The sequence below is a fragment of the Vanellus vanellus genome, assembly GCF_965231255.1.
Source record: "Vanellus vanellus genome assembly, chromosome: 6".
Lineage (NCBI taxonomy): Eukaryota > Metazoa > Chordata > Aves > Charadriiformes > Charadriidae > Vanellus > Vanellus vanellus.
This window is the reverse complement of record NC_138911.1, coordinates 28,892,229-28,918,897: the sequence shown is the minus strand read 5'-3', so window position 1 is coordinate 28,918,897 and position 26,669 is coordinate 28,892,229. Positions and strand designations below refer to the sequence as shown.

Sequence of the window (26,669 nt, the reverse complement as noted above, 5' to 3'; positions counted from 1 at the left end):
ACTTCCCTGCCAGCACCATCAGCCACTGCAAATTTTTGGGCTGACTCAGGGGTGCCAGGTAACTTCTCTTGTAAGTCTGGTCCTCTTTCTCTGTTCTTAATGCCAGCCTCTCCAGAGGTCCTCAGAACCAAGGAAAACATGTGTTGCTTTCCCCTGTTAAAAAATGCCAGTCCTTGAACAACAAAATAGAGAACTTCTGTTTGGAGACGGGAACTTGACACCTGGCAATGTGTGTCCTTTGGTCCAGAGTTACCTTGTGAAAATCTGCCTGTGTCGGGCCAGCATATTAACCTTTGAAAAGTCAATAGTTGTAAACACATGACAGGATGTTCAAGGGGTTTTGCAAGATTTCTAACAGTTAAGAATCTCTGAGGAATCTGCACTCCTGGCGTACACTTCTAGCCTCTCACAACATGGATTTTTGTGGGAAATGTTAGTCTAAATAAGACAGTTTTAGGAGTGAGATTAGAGGGGGGATACAGCCAAGCAGTGAGGAAAAATGGGTAAAGCTGCTTAAATTAAATAGCTGACAGTTGTCTTCTGAATAGAAATTATGGTACCAGGTATCAGGTATACTTTAATACTTTATCTTTCACTGATGTGGAAGCAAGATTCAGGATCAGCATTTTGTGGAATATTCTGTCAGAAGAGGCTTTTATTTTTATGCTCAAATTCAGGATGAAAAGAAGGGCTGGAATGGCCGTGCCCATTTTTCTATCACCCTGCGTACAAGATGTTGCTGGCTGGCTGTACCACCATCCCTCTGGGCACTGGAATGCGGCTTTGGCAGGGAGACTGGGCACAACTTCCAAAGGAGACCACCCCCCCTTGCAGACTGCCCCAAGCTGCTTGGCGGCAGCTGTCACTGGGAGAAGGGTTGGTCCCTTTTCCTTTGGTTTATCTAGCTCTTGGTCTCCAAACTGGAAGTACCTTGGCCGCCAGGAGCAGCAGAGACTTACTTGCTTTTTCCACACAAGCGACGAGCCTGGGGTTGTTGGATCCGCTTCATGATGGAGGGTCTCAGCTGGTTTGTCCGTTTGATAGGTCAGCCCCCTGGGCAGGTTGCCGGAGGGCTCTGGGAACAGATGAATAAAGAGATGTGATACAGCGTCTGGAGGGAACGCAGGTGTCCCAGTGCCCTGGCACCCCATAAACACAGCCAGACTGATTTCTGTTCCTCTGAACAGCACTGCTCACACGTATCCCTCTAAAATGGCATAGGGCAATAATGCTGCAGACCTTTAACCTGTCTTCCAGTAAGAAAGCGATTGTAAGGCAAGAAATAATGTATAATATGATAGCAGTTTATGATGCTTCAGCAGGTGAACCTGTTCACCCTGAATACTTTTCTGTGGGAAGGAGATAGTGATATATCCATAGATGGGCCTTTCCCTGCAGTGTCATCACATCAAATACTGTGATTTTTTTTTTAAATGAAAGCACAGATATTTTGTTTTGTCTCAGAAACACCTTGCTCAAATGATCTCAAATTCAGGCCACTGGGATTTCTACAGAAATTTTTGAGAAAGCTGGAATAAATGTACAGATTGTAGAACAATGTAAAATGGGACTGTTGAGTCCAAGTTTGGCTTACAGTGTCACCGACTGAGTATTCCCACCCTTGTAAAATAGTGGATGTAGCCACCTGGCTCCAGACCACTTCTCCTTATCTGTGCCAGGTCCAGCGCTTTAGCTGGAAAATGCCAAATACACCATTTCAATGGGAGCTAAACTCTGTAGCTGCAGAAAAGTAGTTTACAGAGGCTCGTGGAGCTTGAACACAGCAGGGTCCAATACATTATGTATAGATCAGCCCTCTGGAATTGCACATCCCTGTAAGTTATGCCTGTAGGAAAAGAGTAATTTAAAACCTCCTTCTTCCCCACCTCTTGGAGCTGACTTGCGTTAAATATTAACAAGCTCGTTTCATCAATTCCGTGGTTCGCTTGGCTTCTTTTAACAGCAGATGTTATTACAACGACTCCTCTGCCTGCCTCCCTGCTCCTGTCAGCACGGCCGATGGTGAAATCCAAGAACCTTCTGCTGTAACTCTGCCCGCAGAGCCTGGCTGCTGCCCCGGTCCCCTGGTCTCCCCCACCTCTCTCCCTGGGATCACCAATGCTGCCCACCTTTGGCGTCTGCGAGTAGCTGGTGCTGTGAGCCTCTACTTGCAGAAAGGGGTTGGTCAAAGGAGCCAGAGAAAAGGAGCGAGGGAGCCGGCGGGAAGACAAGTTGCTGTGGTGAAGCGGTGAGCATGGCCAGCGACTCCAGCACACTGCCCCGGGTGACCTTCCAGACGCCAGAGAAACCTGGTGAGGAATCATCACACAGGAAACTGGGCAAGTTAACCATAAAGTACAACCGCAAAGACCTACAGCGCTGGCTAGACCTGGAGGAATGGATCAACACCCAGCTGCAGGAGCTGTACCAATGCCGGGTGAGTAGCTGGGGCAAATCAGCCCCTCACTCCTCAGGTGAATGGGACCGGAGACCCTGTTGTGCCAGGACAGAAGTTTGCTCACTCTGCCTTACTGGAAATAGCTTCTCGTCTTCAGTCTCCATTAGGTATCTAATTGCCACCCGCTACAGCACTCTCTCTGACTGGTGTGTCTGCAGCCAGAGAAGCTTCCATAGATATAATCCAACTGGCTTCACCTGCTGGGGGACAGCTAGTGCTCAGCATGAGCAGCAGAACCTGGAGAGATGTACAAACCTCAGATGCTTCTTGTTGCTGAGCTCCACATGCTGGGTGGCTTTGCTGCAAGCAGTATCTAAGTTAGCTGGGTTAGAATTATCCGTGCGTTCTTGTTCCTTTTGGTCACAAGAAGGTAGCTATAGCTGCTGTTGGAATGAGACACTCCAGATAATGCTGTTATCTGTAGCTGCAGAGTCTGGACACACTACTGGCAGCAGGGGAAGAAAGAAAGAAAATATATGCTGAAATTATGTATGTAGAGATCTTATGCCTTCAACTCCACAAATCCCAAATCCCCATAGCTGTCTTCCTTTCCCAAGATTCCCTCTGCACCAGGAACTCTTCCTGCCTATCTGAGATCTGTCCCGCTAAGAAAGATCCCGGAGCACCTAGGTCCAGCCCCTGAATGGTACCAGTCTTTACTTGAGCTGTTGCAAGGTACATGACATTTTTTCTTCAGGGTGGTGTGACATTTCAGTAAAGTCAATTTCCAGCGTTGGTTGGGTACATTTAAACGTTAACCTGCCATATCGCTTCTATGCTTATTTTGTGCTCAGGTGGATGCCACTTATGCTGGGAGCTTTCAGAAGGGACAGTGCTTTTCCATGTTTGAGATAATTCCTTTGCAGTATGGTACAGGAAAAGGGAAACGGATTTGCCCGCATTGTACATCATGGTCTTAAACCCATTTAAATAGCTTGGCTGAGGGTTTTGCTTTTATCTGTAGGGCAATGGCTGTTGCAGTGAGAGAACATAGATTTCTTGACTTGCAACCCAGTACAACATCTTCAACGGAAGACATAGATGGGTTTAACAAATTGTGTAAAACAGCTTATTCCTGTCCTGGATGCAGAGGGACTAAAAGAACTGTCAAACCCTTTCTGCCCTGTTTTCTGTCTTTGCACCGCAGCACAGTGTTAAGCATGTTTTTGAGATACAAGGAGAAAAGAGCTGATGATTGCTCAGAGTCTTCCACTCTCCGCATCGGCAGTCTCGAATTAAAATCAGTGGTGGAAGTGGGCATGTTAGAACAGCCCAGGACAGGAGATTTTTGTGCTATATGCCGTGATGGTACAGAGAAGCTTTTATCTGCCCCAGGAGAGCTCCAGGCTGATTTTCTGGGCCCGAGAGCCATAGAACGATGACAGCTCGACAGCTGAAGAGCCAAACTTCAGGAACTGTCTCTGAGGCTGTCTCTACTATTGTTGTTGCTGTTGTTATTGTTTATTATTATTGTCATCATTATTATAATAATTTTCTGTGTGACTGTTTCCCATTTGGAATTTGTGGGAATGTACCAGGTTCTTATGCCACGTTGGGAGAGAAAAATAGTTAATTTATGCTTTAATTTATGCCATATGCAAAGAACATGCAGTAGAAAACAAATATGGAAAAAAAGGTCCATCCTTCTGTTGCAGATGCATGGCTCCTCTTAAAATGAGTATATTATTGCTCTTATTCTGTTATTAATGTTTTTAAACCCTTAAATTCATAGCTTGATTAGTAAAAATGATAAAGGATAAAAGCTCATAATCTCTTCAAGACTTAATTCTGAATTTCCGGTTGTTTTCTTTAGTTTATAAAATGATAGTAATAAATTCTCAGCTGTATCTTAGGCCTCCTGATAATGCACTGTGAAACGTTATATAGCGTACACAGGAGCAGATGTTATCGCTAGACCTAGTCAGACAGGCAAAATTCAGCGTGTCTGCGAAGTGCTAGAGTGGTGGTCCTGGTGAGCGAAGGCTGTTCAAAAGAACAGTGGCAGTGACAGCATCACCTGCCAACCATGCCTGCAGTGGCACTTGAGGGACTGTCCCTGGGGTTGGTAGCTCAGTTCAGAGAGCCCTTCACCTGACTGTTGAGATTTGCCAGAGATAAGCAAGGAGAATGGCTGCTCTTTTGAGTAACAGAACATTTTGCCCTCTGAGGAATTATTGCAGTTTTAAAGAGAAGTTTTGGGTTTGGGGTTGGTGGTTTCTTTGTTTGTTTGTTTGTTTGTTTGTTTGTAAGACTGATGAGAAGCACTTGGTACCACCAGTAAGATGACCCAGCATGAGGGTCCCTGTGTGATACTCTTACTCGTCCAAGTCTGCAGATGTACACTTGTAAAGGTTTCAGAAAAACAAGTAAGGTTACGTTATCATTTCTGGTTTTCTGAGAATTAGGAGCTGCTTACTGTCATGAGAGTAGCTGCACAAAGGGGATTTTTTTTTTCCTTACTATAAAATCCCTGCAGGCACAAATGAGAAATCCAGCCATGCCCTTACAGGAACAGATTGCCGGTGGCCTGCCTTTGCTAGCGCCTCTCCAGCACAACAGGTTTCCCAACTTCCTGGTGTATTTGGGCCAACCTAAGAGATTTGCTACCAGGAACTACATAACACGATGCTGCGCCAGGTCAGAGACTGTTAATAGGGTACAACAGGGGGTTACACAGGATCTTTTCAAATAAATACATGTGCTACAGTAAATGACTTGATTACAAGTCCAGGTGTCCAGCAGATCGTCCTGCTCTCCTTTGTGCATCACGGCAAGATTATTTAGTTAGCCCTGCTAGTCTGGGCTTTCGTGGATCCATCGACTTCCATTACATTGTCTCTTTGTCAGCGTCTTCCTTTGCTCCACCTGCCCTTGGCAGTGCAATATTCCTTAGCGTCTTCCAGAAACCCAGGTGACTGAGTCAGAATAAACAGCACTGCGGATTCAAATGCCGGGAAGGTTAGTTCAAACACTGCCTCCTGACACAGATAATCTGAACGCTATGCTGTTTACTGTCATGAGGCTTTTTTCCAACAAAACTAAGACTCAGGAGACAATTTTGATTGTCAAGACAATTCCCTGCATGTGGCAGCCAGAACACCATCCACACTAGGACCAGAAAGCTGTAGGGGGTTCCTACCCTGTCTCACCCTCCTGGTCTATTTAGCTCTGTCTTTTAGGCAGAGACAAAGTCAGGCTGGATCAACACCTGGTGTCTAAACAGTCACATGATAAATATTACTCTTAAGAAGAAATGCTGTGTGGGTCACAGTACAATATATTTAACTCTGTTTTGTTACTTATTGTCAAGTCAGCTGCGTAACAAAGCTGAACAAAGGTTTTCTACTTCCTCTCTGGCTTGGTATCAGAGACTGCTCAGAACAAGTTTCTTTTTTTCCTGTAAGTGTTGCCTTTATTGTTTAATGTTTTACAAACGCATCCATAAATGCTACCAGCAATTGGGTACTGTGCTGTTTACTCAGTATCCTTATTCTGCTCATTATTATGTTGAAATATCACTAGTGTTGTGTTGTCAAAGATTCATTTTGCAAATATTTTGGAAGCCACGGTGTGCTTTCCTTACAGTCTTGTAGAGACATGTGGAGCTCAAATGTGTCTGTGATCAAGATTACAAGTGTTCCCAACTAACACCCTTACATGCATTACAAGATTATTACTCCAATCACCAAAGCTTGGGGTCTCGCTTACATTAAAGGAGACAATTCTATCCCTCTCATGTCCGTTAGAGAAAGCTGGCAAAACATTGTTAGACCTTTCAAAAGTGTAATTGTTTTTCTCTCCATCACTGCAAAAAGCCTTAGTATAAATACCAACTATGTGAATGTATTTAGCCTAAAAGCCTAAAATCTCCTTTTATTAGATGTACCTCTCTAAGATTAAGCCCACTGGATTTCTGTTTGATGAACGCTTGTGCACACTCTTCATAGATGAGGGTTGTCCCAGGTTGGCTTACATTGCATTGCAGTTGGCAACTGCAGTTGGATATTCTTGGAAGCGTCTTCCCATGATGGACGACGATCCCTGAGCAGTGGTATCAAGTGTTAAGGTGGAAAAAGATGAACGACGTGTACATCAGGGTGTGTGGCTGTAGCAGACACCACAGAGGGGCTGGAATCCGTGCCCCCTTTATAAGAACCTCCTTACCTTGAGACAATTTATATCTTGACCTCAACTTTGCAGCATTATTTTATTGTAACTAGTTCCTTCTCAGCTGCTCAGTTCTTTAAGGAAGGCCTCTAGGGTTCTTAGGAGTTTGAAGGTTTATTAACTGTGTATTTTTTTTTTCTTTTTAGCTAAGAGAGGAAACAGAGGCAGCAGCTCCTGAACCACAAATTGATCTTGAAGATCTCCTGGAGGTCCCTAATGAAGAACAGAAATTAAAACTACAGGTCAGATAGTGGGACTTGCTGACTTTAAGTTAGGGACTTCTTTCATAAAGAGTAGTGGTGGTGTGTGGGGTACAGAATATGTGTATGCAGTGTTGCATGATGCTTCCCTGTGTCTTAGCTTGCCAAATGTAGTAAGATCATATACCCTTTTTGTAGAAAGGGGAGAATAGGTCAACTCATAAAATACTAAAATGACTCCTCCTTGTTTTTTAGGAAATCCTCCATGAGTGCTCCAGCCCAACAGAGGTGAGTGAAGTACCGTCAATATATGTATGTTATACTGTGCTGTAAAAGTGTCTGTTGCTGCTTGGCTGAATAGCCAAGATATTACTTTGCCTAACATGATGCTGCAGATTTGTTTAATTCCCAATGAAAGGTGTTTGCTACTTTATTCTGCTGTTTTAGAAAAATATGTGTAAATCTACATGGGTGAGCTGAAGACAGAGCAGTGGAGCAAATAAGGAATTACACTTTACAACCAAAGAAAGCTCATTCCATGTTTTGGACATCCTAAGATGACCAGGCTGAGTTTCTATTTGGTCCTCAGTGTAGAAAAGCCATAGGCAGTGATACAGCTCACAGAACACTGTTAACTAAACACATTCTTAGCTTAAGCCACTCTAGTGTTCTGAGTGACAAGAATGCAGGATGGCCCTCAGATTGGATTGGGCAGATAATTGTTGACCAGTGGCCATGTAAGTTTTACATGTGGTTTTTCTTCCCATGTGAACTTTACAAGTACCAGTTTTGAGCTAGAGAGTTAAAGAAATCCCACAGGCTGTCACAATGTCCAAAGGAGTGGAGCCTAATACTTCGCAGTGTAGTGCATGCACCACAAAGCAGCTGCCTTCACTGCACTGCATACCTGTGCAAAATGGGGTCCCCATCACCCCCTCAGTCACATGCACTGCATGTGAACATCGTGCTTGGACATCATTCATCAGTGTCCACATCTTGTTGAGCCTATGTATGTGCGCAGGGATGAACATACAGAAAATGAGGTGGATGCATGACTACCACTGAAATTAAACTCAGCTGTAGCAATCATTACAGAGAGTCTCCTAGCAGGGGTTCAGCAGACAAGGCTGCCAATAGGGAAATAGTTTTCAGTGTCTGAATTTCAGAACTTAGGGAAGAACCCCACATTCCCAGAGCGATAACTGAAAAGAGTTTGCTCCACTGATTCATAAGCCATGAAAGTATCTTGTGGACAACATAGTACTTGCAAACTACAAACAGATACTTCTGTCCCACTGGCAAAAATATGTACTTTCACCCTGGTGATACTGAGCCCAGTCCCCTTGAAAGATCACAGCAGCCTATTTTCAGAAAGCAGACAGAGGAAACAAACGGGATTCCTCTGAAGGGACAGACCGAAAAGGTATGTATGATTCTAGGCATTCGCTTCCAGAGCGTGCCGTGGCAGGCAACCTCTGGTCACCTAAGTAAGGAAGCTGGGCTTTCACACAGCGCAAATGGTAACAAGCTGCAATACTTCCAGTGACCTTGCCTAATTACAAGGACAGGTAGCTATTCTTTTGGGTGAAGAAAGGCTGCACACTCCTTTACGGTGATATTGCTTGTCATGCAGAGCGTTAAGTTTGCACTTGTCACATTGACTTCTGCTTGGAATAACCAGATAGTCCAGTTTAGTTCATAGTCCTTGGCTGTGTCAGCAAAGTAGTCGGGGTTTATCTCCATTAACTGCTCATCTATCTGCTCTGCCTGTCCTAAACCCCGGCTCCAGGTTATCATTAGCCCTACATGTGTTTTGCTCCACCTCTTCTCTGCCAGCCACTTCCTTGTAGAATTGGCACAGCTCCGAGATGGTTTGCAATCCACAACATGGAGCTTTACAGGTTCAACAAGAGGGACAGCTTGCTTTGCCCTAGATTGGGAGGGCAGCAAAAGTGGGCAGGAGGTTATGATGGCAACAGGAAGCAGTGGAACCTAACAGAGGACAACAGCATCCTGAGGTAATCTCAAGGTGGAAAAAGCAGGTATCTGGGATGAAGAGGGGCAGGCTGGCTCTGGGGGAGGAAGTAAACATGGCTGCTCCAGAGGAAGACAGGGTAAGGGAAGTAGAGGGACTTTTAGACCCTTTTCATCCATCAAAAGGTCTCCTTTCCTGAGGTAAAAGATAGATATGCTCAATACATGTCAAAATTCTGGTTTCTGCTCTACGTGAAGGTGAATGTGGGAATAATGAAAGCACCCTAGTACTCTCTGGGCTGGTGAGCACTGGAATTAATATGACATCCTTCTTCAACCAATTCTCATTGCAGGACTTCATTACGGAATTGCTTAGTCGATTGAAAGGTCTCCGGAGAGTTACCAATCCTCAGAAGAAATGACCTTGCGCACATGGAACACCCCGCTTTGGTCACAAGGAAACGTGTGTCTTCCCCACAAAAACCAGGATCAGCAAAATCGCTTCAGAATATGTTTAGGACTTACTGTTATTGAGAAATGTCACCAAGTTTGTGAAGTTTGTACCAGTGGTTTGAAGTCTCCACTCCTTCCAGATCTACACACAGAACAGGGAGCTAGACTGTACATTTTCCTGATTCTTAAAGGGCATGTTAACCTGGGGAACAGGATGTCCTTCCTTTAGTTTCTTCTAGGAATTTCCATGCTGGCTGAGGAGCACTGAATATAATTCTCAGGAGCTCATCAAGACTTCTTTCTTTCCATCCACTGCAAGGAAAACAAGGCATTGGTTATCACTCATTCATCAACATGGAAAATCGGTTACTGTTAAGCTGCACTCTGTTTCAGTCTGGCTGGGACCCAGCTGCGATCTCCTGCCTGTTACTGTTGTGCCTGACTCTACAGCATTGCACGTACTTTGTAAGTCTTATTAAGCGTCTCTTATTCATGAAGGTTGGACAGAAAATATACAGTAGGATGGAAGGAAAACGTTTGAGTGCACCTGGTCTAGTAAGGGGAATTTAGTGAAACAGCTGCTAAGGATAATGGAAGACGGATTGTTTTTCCTTTTTGTGGAATTTAGGACTTAATGAATTAGAAGCGTCTTCTAAATGAGCAAGGTCTGCGAATGATTTTTCTCATAATTTAAAAAGATGTTGGAAAAATGCTTATTTTATATATTAAAACAGAGAAAACCAGCCATGCACTGCTTGCTTTGTTTCTCTTTTTAGATACTATAAAAAAAAAATGAAGTGAAAAAATACCTGCTCCCACTTTCCTTGCAGGGAGCATCTCAGAGCGAGTCTTTTGCAGACAGCTAGGTCTCACAAATGAGAAGTGAAGCAGGACACATTGTCTTGCTGCACAAACTCTTCTGGCTACAACTAACACGTGGCTGGAAAAATACAGAGGAAACTACATCCAGCCTCTCAGCAAGTCAGTAACTTGACACATGTGGCCAGGAAATAAGACAGCAAATGGAGGCTGATGGCTTAGGCAGAGCAGACTCTCACATTGTGTCCTGCCCCTACGCTCTCATGCCTGCCACTCAAACACAAGAGATGAGCTGCTGAATCACATCCAGAGGGGCTCTTATGTATCAGTGTGTTCAAGGCTAGCTTTTGAGTACAGGTTTTGTCGGACAGGGACAGAAGAGGCCAACTCTGGAAAAAAAGGGACATGCAGGTTAGCTAGCAAAAACAAACAAGAACTCTTAGGTTTGACCAGCAATATCTGAAATAGATCAGCCTTTTCATCTTTATCAGTAACAGGGTGACGACTATTACCTCTTGCTTCCCTCCTACTTTCCAGCAGAAGTGTCAGTGAACAAGCTGTGGGCTGTGCACGTCTCTGAGAGGTCAAAATCCGAGCTGCCATAACAACTGTGACGTAATGGCTTGCTTCCCTTCACGTGCTGTTTTTGTACGCGACAGCCTCCTGGAAGGTAGCAAGCCATGCAGCTTGTACCTTGTCCTAAGTCTGCTCCAAGAGGCTCTAAGCCTCACCCACTAGGTTAGAGAAATGGTCTTTTCTTTATCAGGTCCACATATATCTATGGTAGCCCTAGAGACATGCCATTTTTGGCTTAGTAAGGGGCTAATAGGACATGCATGCCCCCCCCCAAAATCTCAACTTTGTAAGTAAAATAACAACAACAAAATTAAATTCAGAGCTGCACTGGCTGTAGATCTGGCATTGCTCATGTATCAGACCCCTTGAGAAAGGAGAGCAGCACACTGACAAAGAGCTCTGAGCACTGTTGAAAACAAAGACTAGGTTCAAACAGAAGTTCAGGTGGGAAGATCTAGGTGGACAGGCCACGAGCTGAGTGTCCTAAACTAGAGCTGTAATTAGCTGCAGAACACTAGTGCATAGCACCCCAGATTAATTACGTACCCCACCAGGAGGCTTTGTTTTATTCTGCTGAGCTGCAACAGCACAAAGACCCGAGATGCCTCTCCTCTGGCCCAAGAGACAGATTTTCTCCACCCTGGGCATTGTTCTGTATTCTCTCAATATGGAAAGAAAACATCTGCTTTAAGGCAGACATTGTTCGAACCCGTGAAAAAGCAGGTTCTTGAAACTCTGCTTGACAGAAATTGTCTTTGTGCTTATTCTACAAGTAGCAGAAAAAGAGTAAGCTGCAGCCCCTATGATGGGCAGTCGGTTCTGATACATAAGGACTTCACTACCACATGAGAGCGCTTCAAATCATCTCAGTGTGATCATTTGGAACAAAGCAAGATGTGGCCAGTGCCAGATCATTTCTTAGCTCACTGGTACAAAAGAAAAAGTAACATAAGGCAATCAGAGCAACTTATTTTTGTTTAGTTCTTAAAAGTAGGAAATCATACTTGCTTTTATTTACTTTTTGGCTGTTCTCAGCCTAAACCATAGGATAGATTAAATGAATTTTTTTTTTTTTTTTACAAACACCTTCCAGTTAACTTTGCTGTTTCTCAGCACCATTGCTCGCATTGGGCTGTCATGTTTGGTATGCAAATACTGTGTAAGAATGTTTCTTTAAAGGAACTTTGCCCTCTTGATTATATCAAGATAACTCAGAATGTATGAATGCTCATATGCTTTTCTAATTGAAGGCTCATGAAGGTGTATAAAATAACCTTTAATGCAATTTTTCCTTAGTTAAGATCAACACTTAACATTGCCTTTAAAAATATTCTGGCTGCTACATTTGGACCCATGACCATGTTACAGCACTTGAGAGTGATGTAACACATGAGAGTGCATGCTTGTGAACCACTGTAAATGCAAGTTAATGCCGTTTAACTAAGCTGAGACCTCTCTTCATAAGCTAATTGGAGTTAAATCCTGTGTTATCATTATTTTGAGTTCTTGTTGGGGTGGAGCCTACATTTGATAGTTCACATACAAAACATTTTGAGAGGGAAAGAAAATCTTCTTGTGCCCTCATGGCATGCTACAAAGATGGCAGCAAAGAAGCTGATTCTCTTTCTTGAAGATACCAAGGTCTCTTCAGCCCTTGAATGGCTATGACTGAAGCTGATGTGGCCTGTCACGAACCAATGGTTTACCAGCACCTTTTCAAAGACAAGAACAGGGAGTAAGCAACATAGCTAAAAGTGCCCACTTAAAGGTCACGCAGCATTCCTCTTTCACAACGACGGATTCAACTAGGTTTGCTTCCTGCAGAGAGCTGATCTAGATGCCCCTTCTACCCCTCCTACATGGAGGTCACTGAGGCAACAGCTACAGTGGGAATGGCTTTCAGGGGAAAGTGATTGGGCTGCCACTGAAATGGCCAATTATATGCCGAAAGCTCAGGAGCCACAAAAATGTCCATTAGTGGTGCAGGGAAAGCATCAGCATGTGCGTGTGTGACTGAAGAGGCTCTTCCATGTATGAGTAAGTTCTATTTCAGGTATTGGGTTGGCTGCATTTCTGGATTCCTTGGGAAGACCCCACAGAAACCAATCTGGGAAACTAAATAAACTGCTTCTGGCTGTAACCTGCTCCTTTACCACTGATGTGAACAGGGCAAGGCTTACAAGACACAGGCTGCCTAACTACACAAGGAGCTCAAAGTTTGGCTGTGGCTGATGAAGCCTTCAAAATGTTGCAAGTAGCACACCAGCACATACTAAGATGTTAAAAAAAAAAAAAAGCAGCTGTAAAACAAGAATTAAAATGTCTATTAACTGCTTGGAAAGGAGACAGGCTGAAGCCCAAAGGAGTGGATCAGTCTTAGAAGAGATGTAAGAACAGGTATTTGTATCTTCTCCTGTACATGCAAAACACAGAGGATTTAACCTAAGACAGAACTGGGCTGTCTTGCTATCAGACTTAATTATACAGGTCAAATAGCAATGAAACAGTGTGATTCCTACAATAACACAAAGCCAGAACAGCATTTTGTTTTCATTTTTAAGACTGCAAGCTCCTCAGGGCAGAAACTCTCTACTTAAATTTTGTGTAACACAGGGGTCATTGTAAGCTCTTGCATCAGACAACTCAAGTAGCTTTCCTACCCACCTGTCCCAAAGAGACAGGCACTGGGAAAGCAAGGACTGCCAGGAGAAAGAAGATCCTCCACAAGTCAGGTTTTTCCACCTCTTCCTAACAAAGGGTTTTGATGGCATTGCCGGATACACTTGCAATTTTTATTGTGCTAACCTATAGTTTTACTATTCTGCATTGTTTGATACAGGTTTCTGTTGAAGGGCCTGATCCAGTCCAGCATGTTAGCACACACCTATTTTCAGCAGTAGTTTAATTTTTTTGCTGTGCTCTGACCAGGGGTGGCTGAGATGCAGGCAAGCCCTGTTTCGTCAACTCACCTACAGAGGCAGTGACCTTAAGCGCAGGGGCAGGGCAGACACCTGTAAACGGCAGTGTCAAACCAGACAGGCAAGATTCATTGGAAACTCCCTGTCAAAGGCAAATCCTTGATTTTTTTGCAATTGGAATTTGTCAACCTTAGAGAGCTGTCTCAGAAGTCACATTATAGTCCTGAGAAGAGCTCATCCTGATGGGATATTAGAGCCAATTTAGGGCAAGCTTGAAGGGTATCTGAAGCAATTCTGGATGCGTTAGTCACTGGCAAGTGTCACTTGCATCTGGACTGTCTCCAAGGAGGGATATGAGCATATTAAATTGAGCTTCTCTCATAGCCAGATAAAGAGCATCACACAGGTAACATCTTTATCCTACCAGAGGACCAAATAACAAACGGAGCCAAAACCCGCTTTCAGATTAATACACAACTCTTCCAGATTAACATGCTGCTCTTACAGACCTTGGAACAGCCACTGCAGATCACAACACTGTGTATCAGTAGCAATTACCTTTACAAAGCATCCTTCATTTCATTTATGTGAGCAACACTGCCCATCAAGGCAGAGTAGCCCCTGCACCTTTTCCAGCCACACCACAGAAACATTTTTGATGACTTCATGATCCTTCATTTCTTTCCCTAGGCCACTTGACACTAGGACTAAGATACCATTACAAGAGGGCAACACTTTGTAAAAGGCTGTCAGGCATTTCCAGGAGAGACTTTAACCACAGGGCTCCATATATAGTTTTTATTGCGCTTTGGAAGTTCCCATCACACACGTGATCATGACATCGACAGTTTTCTTAGTGCAAAGTGCTTTGCTGCCTGTTAAACCAGTGTAAAGCTGTTAGCAAATGCAGGAAGTTACTTAGGAGCCAGTCAGTACTGCCATAAACACACATCTTTACTGTTACCTGCATTGCCTTACCATCTGTTTTTATAGACTTGTATCCACCTCCTCATATCAAGTCCTCATTTATCCCCGAGCATGCACAGCAAACCCTGCACTCCTCTGGTTGTATTTGTGAGGAGAAAGTCACATGCCCTCCAAGCCTCTCTCAGATTACAGCACATCCTTTAACTGTCCAAAACATCACCCGTTTTGGCTGCAAATCCACTTGGACTCTTCCCATCTGGCCAACTCCTCTCTTTTCCCGTTCTCCATCTCCTTTTCTGCCCATGAAGAGTATGATCACTTCTACTTGCAAGGAAGATGATAGCGGGAGGTGTGGTGGTCCTTCAGGTCAAACTCATCATGGCCTTCCCTGAGAAGCAAACACAAAGTGCATTCAGAACTAAATACCCAGGCAGGGAACTCACCCTTAGCCACTGCACAAGATGTCTCCCAGCAGCCCTTAACTAGAAACTTATCCCAAGGGTTAGCTGTGAGGACCCCACTGGCAGCCAGGTGGACTGACTACTTCAGATATTTGCTTGTAACAGAAACCTCTGAGGTGCTTTGTGGAAAGGTCTGCTCATCCTTGCCTGCTGGAATAGCAAATGACTCTGTCTCTTTCCCTCTTTGAGAAATTCACGTGACTGGTGGCTTACTCTCAGCACCATGTCTGTGACTCCCAGGCACATTAGCAACTTCTATGACAACAGTCAAAATGACAGTCTGCTTCACAAAACTCTGAAAAGTAACTGTTGTGGCTAAAATGCAGTGTATTGGCAGCTGTCTTAACCATGCTTAGAAGCAGCTAGTGTTGAGTAAGACACAAGCTCGCCTCTGCAGCATGCATTCACTCACCTGCCAGACTGCCAGTTCTGCTTTTACTGATGTTTGCTGTCTGATACTTTTGTTTGTTTGTTTTATTTTTAATCATCTAGTATTGCCAGTCATATATTTTCTTACCATTTTCATACATTCTTCCCCACTCCATTTCCATCTCTCTACAAAAACATTTGCAGGAAATGAGAGAATATACACGAAAGCACCTCTTACTATCCCAATCAGACTGTTAGTATCCTGCTGTCTAAATGTCATCCAGCACTAATCTGAGAACCCAGACAACTACTCAATGCTTTTGAGACATGAAAAAAGAAGCCACACAAGCTGTAAGATAGCTTTGTATTCAAAGGAATTAACTCTCCAAATCCAAGACATGCAACTTGTTTGTCAAAAATCAAGCTACAGATGTTTAAGAACCAAGACTATAGCTGCTTCAAGGCCTGACTGAGGAAAAAATGTTCACCCATACATATTTCAACAAAGATTTTTTTTATATGGTTTAAGACTGCAGAATCTCAACACAAGAAAAGCCTCAGGAATTTATAATATCCGATCTCCCCTTTTATGGGAATCCAGCCCAGATCATCCATCAATGTCATTAACAAGCCACAGGAGTCGCTGAACAATGGTCTCACTTATCCCATCCCACGCAATGCAGCACATCAGCTGCTCCAGAGAACACTCAAGACAATGTGCCCAATCATGCACCGCAGCAGTACAGACAGAACATTTCTGCCTAGGACCAGTTTAGTCCATGAAGCCTGGGATAACTACTTATCGCACAAAGTATTTCCATAATGACTAGCATTCAGGTCAGATCTGGGTTCCTCAAATCTTCCCTCCTACTGCCTGCTTTTCTGCCCAATGGGAAGAACAAACAAAAGCAGCCAAGCTTGCCTGTGACCTGCCTCTCAGATCAAGAGGAACTGCAGGACTTACCGAAAACAGCGCTGGCAGTAGAGGTCCCCATCGCAGCCATGGCAGCGCAAAGTGGCATCTTCATTGCAGATACAGCACCAGGGTAACTCATCCTCATCACTGTCATCTGCCCTGGCAAGAGCTGTGGTGGTTGGAGTCTGGCTCTGATTCACAAAGAAAACAGAGACACGGAATTCAAACCCCAGCAGAGACAATACAGGACTTTCATTGTAATACATGACGGCCACAATGACATTTCACATGGTCCATAGTTCATTCTGTTGATCCTAAGTCTGTGAGATAAACTTGCCCAGAGGCCAAGGATAGGCTCTGTATGTATCTAGATTGTTAAATAAAAACCCAAGGTACTCTCTGTCATTTGCTCGTGAATCTATGTTGCTCAGAAGGTAAACAGGTGTTCACCCTCGTTTAGTGTCTACAACAATTTACACCAACATTGGCCACACCGCATTAAGGGCATGAAGCACAGATGTTCTGGTAGGCACCACAGCAATACCAAGTGATAGACAATCCTGGCTCCAAAAGCAAGCAGTCCAGCAGTTTTGCTGAAAGCAGTTATGTGGGAAGGGACAGCAGTGGGGAGGTGGGGGGGTTGTTTTCTCCCTCTTATAGAAAGAAAACTGGGGGACAAAGGAACTGATTTGTCAAAAGGCACCTACTATTGATTTGTACGTGAGGTTGACCCAGAAAGATTCTCTGAAATCATAATCTAAAAAGCTACCCATAAGGCCGTCTATTGTCTCCTTCTGCTTTATAGAAAACTCTTGCAGAACTGAACAGCCATACACACTTTGGGACACAGTGCCTGGACACTGGCAGAGGCAGCTTCCTAACACGACAGCATTAAGATGGCACTATCTTTTACATCAGTAATCCCAGAAGCGCAAGGTGGCATACCTATGAGATGGATGTTTTCAATAATGCTTACAATTAAATAATTTCTTCCACTGGAGACAGGCCTGTCAGGTGTCTGTGAGTCACAGGTCCATTTAATTCTTGTAATATACATTACAGAAGGTGTATGTATTTCCATAATAGGCTGGAATCCATTCTAAGCATAGGATATCTTGTTACTAATTCCTTCCTCTGACGTTATATGAGAACACAGTCGATTACTATCTAAAGGTTCTATTCTGCACATGCTGAAAGGACTGGCAAACCTCCCACTTACTCTGGTTCAGGCTGTATGCTACTAGACAGTGGCCTTCTTGGTCTAATTACATTGGCGAGTTAAAATCCCTTCTCTAATATCAATCTTGCAAGGTCTATGCTACTTCTCTGGGTTTAGAGGACACCATCCCATTCAGCAGAAAGCCAGCCTGAAAGGAATTGTATTCCAGGGAGCAATTCCTTTTAAAAGTACAAAGATGACTCACAGCTGTGCTCAGGGCTGGTCAGCCTTGCATATACCACTCAGCTTATCTACACTGGAGACGCTGGTTGTTTTGTTGGTTTTTTTTCCTGCATCAAGCCTAAGATACAGCAAACTTCTGCTGCAGAACTGTACTCTCCTGAGACCCTGGAACATGTCATTTCAAGAGATCCTGACCAGCTCACTGACCTTTTGCTTTGCTTTCTTACGCAGGTTCTGTTGTGAGGGTCCTGGTTGGGTGGTCTGATCTGGGGGAATGTTGAATCCACTTGCTTCATCCAAGGCTGCTTCCTCTGTAAGCTGGTAACAACAGAAAGCGAGAAGCCTCTTGTTTCAAACACAGTTGGGAGCCTCATTCTAGGCTCTAAACCTCCTGCCCTTGTCCTTGCTCTCATGCAGTAACAGGAGATGACAAGTCTGAATACATCTGGTGTTATCCAGACAGCTGTGAGCTCGCTCTGCCTGCACTCTAAACACTGTGTGTACATTGCAAACAGTCAGCATAGCAGCAGGGGGCCTTCAGCTAACGCACTCTACTTTGCAGTACAGCTATCAGCAGACCCTCAACATCATGGTAATCACGTGTGCGTGGTCCGTAATCAGGCAGAAACTTAAGCACAGAAAGCTTGTGTCTGCCTGCAAGACAATTCATAGACATTTTAGAGAGAAATCTAGGTATAACAGCACACATATCATCCATGTTCTAGCTGGGTGGGGGAAAAAATGAAACAAGAAGTAAGGAAGTACCAGCAGAGTGGAGCTGGAGAGGAGACACATACCGCAAGAAGACACTAACTATGAATGAGAAAGACAATGTGACAGACTAGAAGTCATGTTGTCAATCGCCTGTAGCTGAATGGCCCATGGGAGCTAGTATTGGAAACGCACTCAGAGGGGGAGGAATGAAACTCTGCCCAGGAACAGAAACACATCCTTGGCATGCTCACCAGGTAACATACACACTGTGAATAATTAAGAGGAAGATAAACAAGGCCACAGCTGCCACTTCTGACCTGTTTTAGCACTCTGCGAATGGCTTCCTCCTCAGCCACTTCCTCATCACTGTCAGGGAGTTTATAGGTTTCCAGTGTAACTGCAAGAGTAAGAGACAGGAGACTGTAACCCATACCTGCCTCAAAGCTTGTGCCCACTTATGGGCCAGAGACAATCCTTTGTGGTGGGAGCTGGTTTTGGTATTCTGGCTCTGGCACAGACAGATCATTTTCAGATGGGGACTCCTCAAAAAAGGCGTTACTGTTTGTTTTTAATACTGGAAGAGGGAAGGAAAAAATCCCCACCAAAACCAGAGCTTTGCTTTTAAAAGCTTTGTTAGCATCACCAGAGCATGCTAGAATTATCTCAAAGAAGGGTGCAAGACAAAGCAGTCTGACCTTACAGCTCCGTCCTTTACCCTCAGCTAAGATCCAATCCATATAACTCTACAGACAGAACCAAATCTCAGTCTGTTTCTTGCAGAACAGAAGAATAAGATGGATAAACACCTCTTAGGAAAGAAATTACTGTCACAGGAACTTGGTTTCTCTCTTGGCACTGTATTCTCATCTGCTACCCACCTTTCTCTGGGTCCTCGCCTTTGAGCGCTGCCAGTCTTTTGGCAACTTGTAGGATCTTTTCCTGCCTAGTGTTCTCTTCCCGCAGCTCAGCAGCAGCTTCTGCCAGAAGTTTATTCTTCTCTTCCTCTAACTGTTTTGGGTCCAGATTTGCAGGGCAAACACAATCTTCACTTTCCCGATTGAGATCATTTAATCTTTGGCTACTAACAGCTGCAAACAGATACACAGAACATGCTGGTGACTCAGCAGCAGTGTTCCTTGGGCACAGATAACATGACTAAAGCAATGGTATGAGAGCAGCTGGCTGCTCTCCATTAATCTGGGTAATAATGGGAGAAGGCATGCCACAGTAGGATCTGCACTGTACATGAAGAGAAGAAAGTGAGATAATCTGTGTTTTACAGTGAGATTACAGAGAGAGCACCACAGCTAGGAAGATAATGGTATCCCAGGTTCCGATGTTTTTGTAACAGAGCACAGGTGTGTTAGGAGTAGCAACAGCTCCTCCCCAGGGAAGGGTCACCTTAGAGAAACAGAGAGGAGCAACAAATCTGAGAAAAAGGAACCATCTCCAAGCAAAGACAATGAGACAGATGGCTCCTTTTGGTCAATTCGGGAGTCATATGGGGGAGGTAAGGACAAACCGGGCACCCAGCTCACCTGTAAGCTAGGTAGGGGGGCATGTATTCCCTTCTCACTATAGCACATACATTATTAGACAGAAAAAGGTCTTTGGAAGCCAAAATAGATACCTTGAGGCTGGACTCTTGGTCTGTAATGCTCATCAATGGCAACTTCCTCAGACAGTTGAGTTAACAGGTCATCTGTCTGCTGGACCAGACTTCTGGTATCAGGAGGCTGGTGTACCTAAGAAACAAGGTGGGCACAGGAAAAGGCAAATGAGAGGACACTAGCATACTCAATCAAAGATAAAGTTTGGTAACCAAGATCATCCTTGGTGGGAGCAGCATAAAAAGATATATCCATTGATCTTGAGACTCTCGGCTTACAGTTATCTGGTGTAAGACTTTCAGGGCTTCATTCTTAGAGGCGCTGAATGCGCACAACTCTAAAAGCAGTCACCCAAACAAGGCAAAGTGGTGCTGAATATATAGGAGTACATGCTGCTGGGTCCCAACCCCAGCTCTGCCACTATCTCCAATGTAAATAAAGTACCGTTCTCAACAGTGCCAGCCAGCAGCCTATGATAACAGCTGAGCGTTGCAGCACTGCTGGAAAAGGAGCACGAGGAAAACGATTTATCAGGGACAAGATGATTCATATAGGCTTTGAAGGCATATATCCAACTCATTCCTCTGCAATCTCAGACTAACAACTCCATGCTTCCATTTCTGGAATAATTAACAGGATTTTGCTCAGCTGGGATGCAGTAACCACTTCAAGATACAATGAGAAGGTAGGGCTGATAAGTCCCAAACACAGACAAGCAGGTCTGAAAAAATATCAGAACACTTAGGTATACAAATGGGTTTGAGAGGAAAAAACTTAGCATCTATTGTTAAAAACAAACACACAAACTTCATTTGACATAAAGGAACATACTGCATTCAACCTGAAGCAGTGAATTGGTAAAGGCTGGACATCTGCTTCTGGAGCAATGACAGAAACAAGAAACGCACATTTCTGAAGGGAGCCACCTAGACACAAAAAAGCTGAAGAAGGAAGAACAGCTAACATGCTGGGACAGCAGTTACTGTGTCAGCTCAGAATACATTGCTGGCCAAGGAGCTGAGGGATCTTACAGGTCTGGGAGCCTGGGAAGGAGGATCTCTCCCCTGCAGGACAGCCAACCGGTCCTCCATTTCCTGTGTGGATGGAACAGGTCCCCGGCAGTCCTCCTTCAGGGCAGCCAGCCTAGCTTCGATCTCAGCCTGAGTAGGGATGGACTCTGCAATTCAGAATAACCCAAGGGAGGAGATTACTCTGTCATTGAAAACAAAAGGCTTCAAATTGTATTTTCTTAAAATTTTATTGCTTTCTGGAATCAGACTCTGAACATTTGAGCAAAAACCTCCCTCAGTCCCTGATGTGAATGAGGGCTCATACCACAGTGACTTGGAGACTGTGCTGCCCAGGGGAGTGGTTGAGTCACCATCCCCGGAGGTATTTAAAAGACGTGTAGATGTAGCACTTAGGGACACAGTTTAGTGGTGGACTTGGCAGTGTTAGGTTTACGGTTGGACTTGATGATCTTACGGGTCTTTTCCAACCTAAATGATTCTATGATAATCAGGTAACCACTTTGCAGGGTGTTCTTTCCCTTTTAGAGAACACATATAATTTTTAAAATAGTTTATTCTCCCAAAAGCACCACAAGGCTGTCCCAGAACCTGACAGCTGTAGGCTGGGATGAGAGTCCTTTTTCTCCTCTGTGAGGCAAGGCTGGCCAAAACATAATCCCATAGATACTGGCACTGCTGTTGTCCAGGGCAATGAGCCACAGGAAACCTGCAAAACAGTTTGGCCAAAGACCCTCATTTCATTCTGCTCCTGTTGCACTTGACACAGGCTTCTACCCCAAATAATGGAAAATGAGAAAGTAATTTTACAAGTAAGATACTGCCTCAAAACTGAGAGCCAGTTTCAAGGGAAACCCCAAGAAGCAAGAAGAAATTGGAACATTAACCTAAAATCATTGTAGAATCTGTCCATTGTGGCAGCAGGACATGGATGCTCTGTCCAATTTTAACCCTTCAATTCCCTATTTTTAGGGAATCTTAAACAGGCTCTGAAAGCCCAGCACTTCCCTCTCCCTCCAGATTCCATGTTTCCCAAGTAGCAGTGTTCCCACCCAAGGTATCTCTGGTATCCTCCAAAACTCACTCGGTTTCCTTTCCTCCCTGAGCCTCTCCAGTCTTTCTGCAATAGCTCTATCCTCTTTTGAGAGCCCCTGGTATCTGGAGCCTGCTTGACCTGGAGGTTTTGCAGCTGCCTTCTGTTGTTCTTTCAGCTGGTTTTGCTGAGCCTCAAAAGCTGCTACGCGCCTGTGAGAAGGATGTAAAAAAGACATGACAATTGAGAACAGAGGTTTAAACCCTGAGATACGAAAAGATCCTCTGTGAACCCAACAAGCTACTTGAAGAACGTTGGTGTAGAACAGAACAGAAAGCACTCCCTCCTGTACCAGGCTTTCCCATATCAGCACAATGAGGTACTCCGAAGAATAAGGAAAACCTTAGCTAACAGCAGCAGCCCAACTGGCACCATTTCCAAGCAGACAAGAAACATTTCACCATCAGGTTCCCGTTTCCACGCCAACCCCAATCGGTCACGGATAACTGTAAGCAGGTGGCTGTTCAGGAGTCTATTCAAAAGAGCACACACCTCACCCCCCCAAACAAACAAATGAAAAACCCAAACAACAAAACAAAAGCCCTATCGCTAATCTAACTCTGCAACCCCCACTTTTGCTGGTCTCTGTAGGGGAAGAGGAGTGAGGGCCTGAAAGGCTACTCGGCGGCAGAAACAACCGTCTGATTGGCAAGTGCAACTCACTTTTTGTAGTTTTCTGGTGGTGACCATTTTGCTGAGCTGCTTTCAGATCCCTCTCTGGAAGACAAAAACCAATGATTTCTCTGAACTCAAGATACTGGCAATGCTTCAATCATCTAGTCTCTCAACTCAAGAGGAATCAGTATGCATTTCTTGACCTCCTGGTACAGCCCCTTTCATAACCTCATTAATATGGAGAGCGATCAGCTTATGGAAGGGATCAGGACAATATAGCTGGCTGAGACAGCAGGGGACTTCATTTCTAGTCCTCTGGTCCAGTTGTTTTGCATCTGGACAAAACGTGATTTAATATGGTCACCAGTGATCCAAAGGAGGAGGGGCTGAAATATCCTTGCCACCCACAGCCTGTACCTCCCAGTTCGGAGAGCGGATAGAGAGTAGTTAGGTAAGAGTCCCGGTGTAATTAGTTTCCGTGCAGCAGGACACTCTGAAAGGAGCTGTGGCATGCAAACAACACAGAATTATATAATGCACCAGGTAAACAAAATGTTACAAAAATTATTATATAACCACCAGTATCATAACAACATCTTCTAGCACACTTGAACACTGCACACCACAAACACATCTTGTGCAACTATCTTCTACTTTGTTGCATTCAGGTTGAGCTGCTAAACTACACACTTATGTAAGGTAGTTAGCATATCTTATTCATTCTTAGAAGTCACAGCTACAAACACATCTGCGCTATGCTAAGGCCTGTACAGTAACGAATGAGTGCCACAGTGCTGGAACGCTTTCCAGATCTATGGTTTCAGCTCCAAAAGCTATCTGCATGAAGAAGAACAATATATGCACCTTACAGAGCTGCACCCTACATGTATTATCTACCCGCTATCCAGTCAGGGACGACAGAAGGAAACATGGAGAAAGGCTGCCCTGTTTTCTTAATGGCTTTGGAATTGTAAAGGGAAATCAGAAAATTTCAAAATAGAAAGACTGAATACTGTATTTTCACCATCAATAGCTCACACTGTTTTCACGAGCCAGTGCTTCTGAAGTGAAGACCTCTGCTAATGAGAGGCTCTTCTCCTTTCGACACCTGCAGAGCCAGAAAATTCCCCACTCACTGGTGGAAATTCCTTGCTATAGGAAAGAAATGAAGAAGAGAGGTAGGAGAAATGCAAGGAAGAGGACACAGGAGAATTGTTTGAGGGGGTTCTGGTATATACTTGTGCTCTGTGTTTACTTGTTCACATGTAAAACCCATACTGCTACTGAATTACATTTTTTTTGGTTTTCAACAGGCAATCTACAGGTTATGTTTGCAAATATTTTATTCTCTTTTAAAAGCAAACTGACTTTATACTACAAAAATTTAAGTCTTCAGGCTACATACAGCAGATACAATGAGGATTTGTGTCACTGTTTACCCACAGAGGTAATAACACTTCGTTATGGTTTGAGAAAACGCACAACAGTTTATGGTCATTAGACAATTATTCTATCACCCGATGACCCCTCCCCACCCAGGAAGGGGAACTGGGAAAAAACAAGAAAACCGTGGGGTTGAAATATGAACAGATTTAACAGAATAAGACTAGATGATTAACATTAATAACACGAAAGAACCAATATTGATTCCCATAGCAATATAAAATATACAGGGATTATACTCAGCCAATTCTATCAGTAGGAAGCTGTGCACTCCCAGCAGTGGAGAGCAAGTATCAGACACTGCGAGCACTACGGCTTCGAGAGGAAGGAAAGGGCTCAGGGGTCCAGCACTGGGGCAAGAAGTTCTCTGGGTCGCTGCCATCAAGGGAGAGAGAGAACTTCTCAGCAAACTTCCTAATTTATATTGAACGTGACGTTCATGGTATGAAATAATCCTGTTGGCCAGCTTGGGTCAAGTGCTCAGGTCTCGCTCCTCCTCATCCCTGTACCTGGCTAACTCAAAAACACTGAGACCTTGAAACCCACACACCATAGTGGCTATAAAGTAAATATTTTCACAAATTCAGACACTAGAGTCTTCTAAAAGTGCAGTTTTCCCAAGAAATAGAAGAGAAATTAGTCCTGTGTCACTCAAACCAGGACACACTTTCAATATCTTATTGTCAGGCCATTCAACTACTACACATCTGAAATGACTACCAGTGCTTTCAAAGGGGTGTAGATTCCTGGTCAAAACCATGGTGGGGTTTAACCTCATCTCATCTAGCTAAGATATCCACAGGCATTCAGTGTCCATCCATGAAGATTTAAACCTGGTTCTTTCAGACTACTCTGTCACCATAGAGAACAGCTTCACAAATCTTGATTCCTATCTTTAGACTGCACAGCTCACGTAACAACAGTTCAGTAATGGCCTGGCTTGGAACTCCAGGGTACAGGCAATGTGTGCACGTACAAGTGCGAGGCACAGCTCTCACACAGAAATCTGCAAAACAACACTGGGATGCAAAAATGAAGAAACAAAGCGGGATGCCGCCTTCGGGTGGAGAAGCGCTCCTGTCTTACCCAGTCAGTTTTCCGTGACACTGCTTGCACACCTTCTGCTGAGCGCTTCCGCAGCGGGCAACGACAGCGCTGAAGCTGAGGCAGCCTGAGCAGAACGACCGCCCACAGTTCTTGCATCCACACTGCAGAGACACGAGACGGAGAGAGAGGGGGGCAGGGCAGGCCCTCATCACCCAGCCACCACTCACCCCCCGTCACTCCAGCTGGCCATACACAGGAGCCATGCCCATGCCAAGGTCCGCTGAAAGCGACGCTGGGACTATTCTGTTTGTTGTTGTTTTTTTTTTTGTTTTTTTTTTTGTTTTTTTAAGAGAACTGTACCATTAGTGGCTGCTGAAGATATGGGGGCTCTGGAGAACTTTAGAGCACCAGCACATAACTCCTGCCAGAGGCAGGGACACCATTTCGTGCTGTAGTACAATAAAGTGTATACATGGAGAATTCTCTGAGACAATGAATGAAAGCTGGATTAGAGGGATGACATTTAATCATAGAATCGTCTTGGTTGGAAGGGACCTTTCAGATCATCGAGTCCAACCATTAACCTAATACTGCCAAAACTACCACTAAACCATGTCCTTCAGTACTACATCTACCCATCTTTTAAATACCTCCAGGGATGGGGACTCAACCTCTTCCCTGGGCAGCCTGTTCCAATGTTTGACAACCCTTTCCGTGAAGAATTTTTTCCTAATATCCATCCTAAACTTCCCCTGGTGCAACTTGAATCCATTTTCTCTTGTCCTATTGCCTGTTATTGGGAGAAGAGACCGATCTCCACCTCGCTACACTCTCCTTTCAGGGAACTGTTAGAGCGCGCTAAGGTCTCCCCTCAGTCTCCTAACATCTTTTTTTTTTTTAATTTTTTTTTTTTTTGCAGTGCTCTCACATATTTGAAGACATAGGCACCCCCAGAGCGCAGTAAGCACGCAAGGCCAAGGACGCCCCGATGCCGGTCGGGGAGGGTGCCCGGGGGCGGCGCTGAGGGAGGGAGGCGGGTGCCCGGGGGGCAGCTGAGGGAGGCCGGCTACCCGCTTCCCCTCTCCGGCCCCGCGCACTGCGGGGGAGGCGACGGCGGGGACCGGCCGGGCTCCGCCTCGCAGCCGCTCCCCAACCTGCCCCCTACCCCCCCCGGCCTTCAGCCGGACTTGCCTCTTTCTTGAAGACCGAGAACTTGGACGCGCACCCATAACACCGGCGATCCATAGCGCGACAGCCGCCCGCCCCTCACACACCGAGCCGGGGGCCGCCCGGCGCGGCCCCACGACCCCGCCGCCGCGCAAGGACCGACGGGAGTTGTAGTCCTCGGAGCCGCCCTCCCCGCCTCCCGCCGCCGGGCGCGCCTCCGCCGACAAACTACACTGCCCAGGGCGCCGTCGCCGCACCCGGGGACCGAAAACATCCGGTTCTGCCGCGCGATGCATTGTGGTGTCTGTAGTC

General features: G+C 44.9%; 2 protein-coding genes across 2 annotated transcripts; one reads left to right on the top strand and one right to left on the bottom strand.

Moving 5' to 3' along the window:
• Positions 1 to 2,254: 2,254 nt before the first annotated feature.
• PPP1R14D (protein phosphatase 1 regulatory inhibitor subunit 14D) lies at positions 2,255 to 9,239 on the top strand (the record flags this gene model as incomplete). Its single annotated transcript, XM_082485568.1, has 4 exons — positions 2,255 to 2,437; positions 6,772 to 6,867; positions 7,081 to 7,113; positions 9,153 to 9,239. The coding sequence occupies 4 exons, from the start codon at positions 2,255 to 2,257 to the stop codon at positions 9,219 to 9,221; spliced, it is 381 nt and encodes a 126-aa protein (XP_082341694.1). The 3' UTR covers positions 9,222 to 9,239.
• A 5,115-nt stretch (positions 9,240 to 14,354) lies between these two features.
• ZFYVE19 (zinc finger FYVE-type containing 19) lies at positions 14,355 to 26,493 on the bottom strand. The gene is made up of 11 exons (XM_082485567.1): positions 26,382 to 26,493; positions 25,230 to 25,351; positions 22,749 to 22,802; positions 22,077 to 22,237; positions 20,996 to 21,141; positions 19,985 to 20,099; positions 19,233 to 19,442; positions 18,672 to 18,751; positions 17,848 to 17,958; positions 16,287 to 16,429; positions 14,355 to 14,880 (listed from the first exon to the last, which is right to left on the bottom strand). Exons 1-11 carry the CDS (start codon positions 26,433 to 26,435, stop codon positions 14,814 to 14,816), a joined length of 1,263 nt encoding a protein of 420 aa, XP_082341693.1. The 5' UTR covers positions 26,436 to 26,493; the 3' UTR covers positions 14,355 to 14,813.
• Between the last annotated feature and the right edge of the window lie 176 nt (positions 26,494 to 26,669).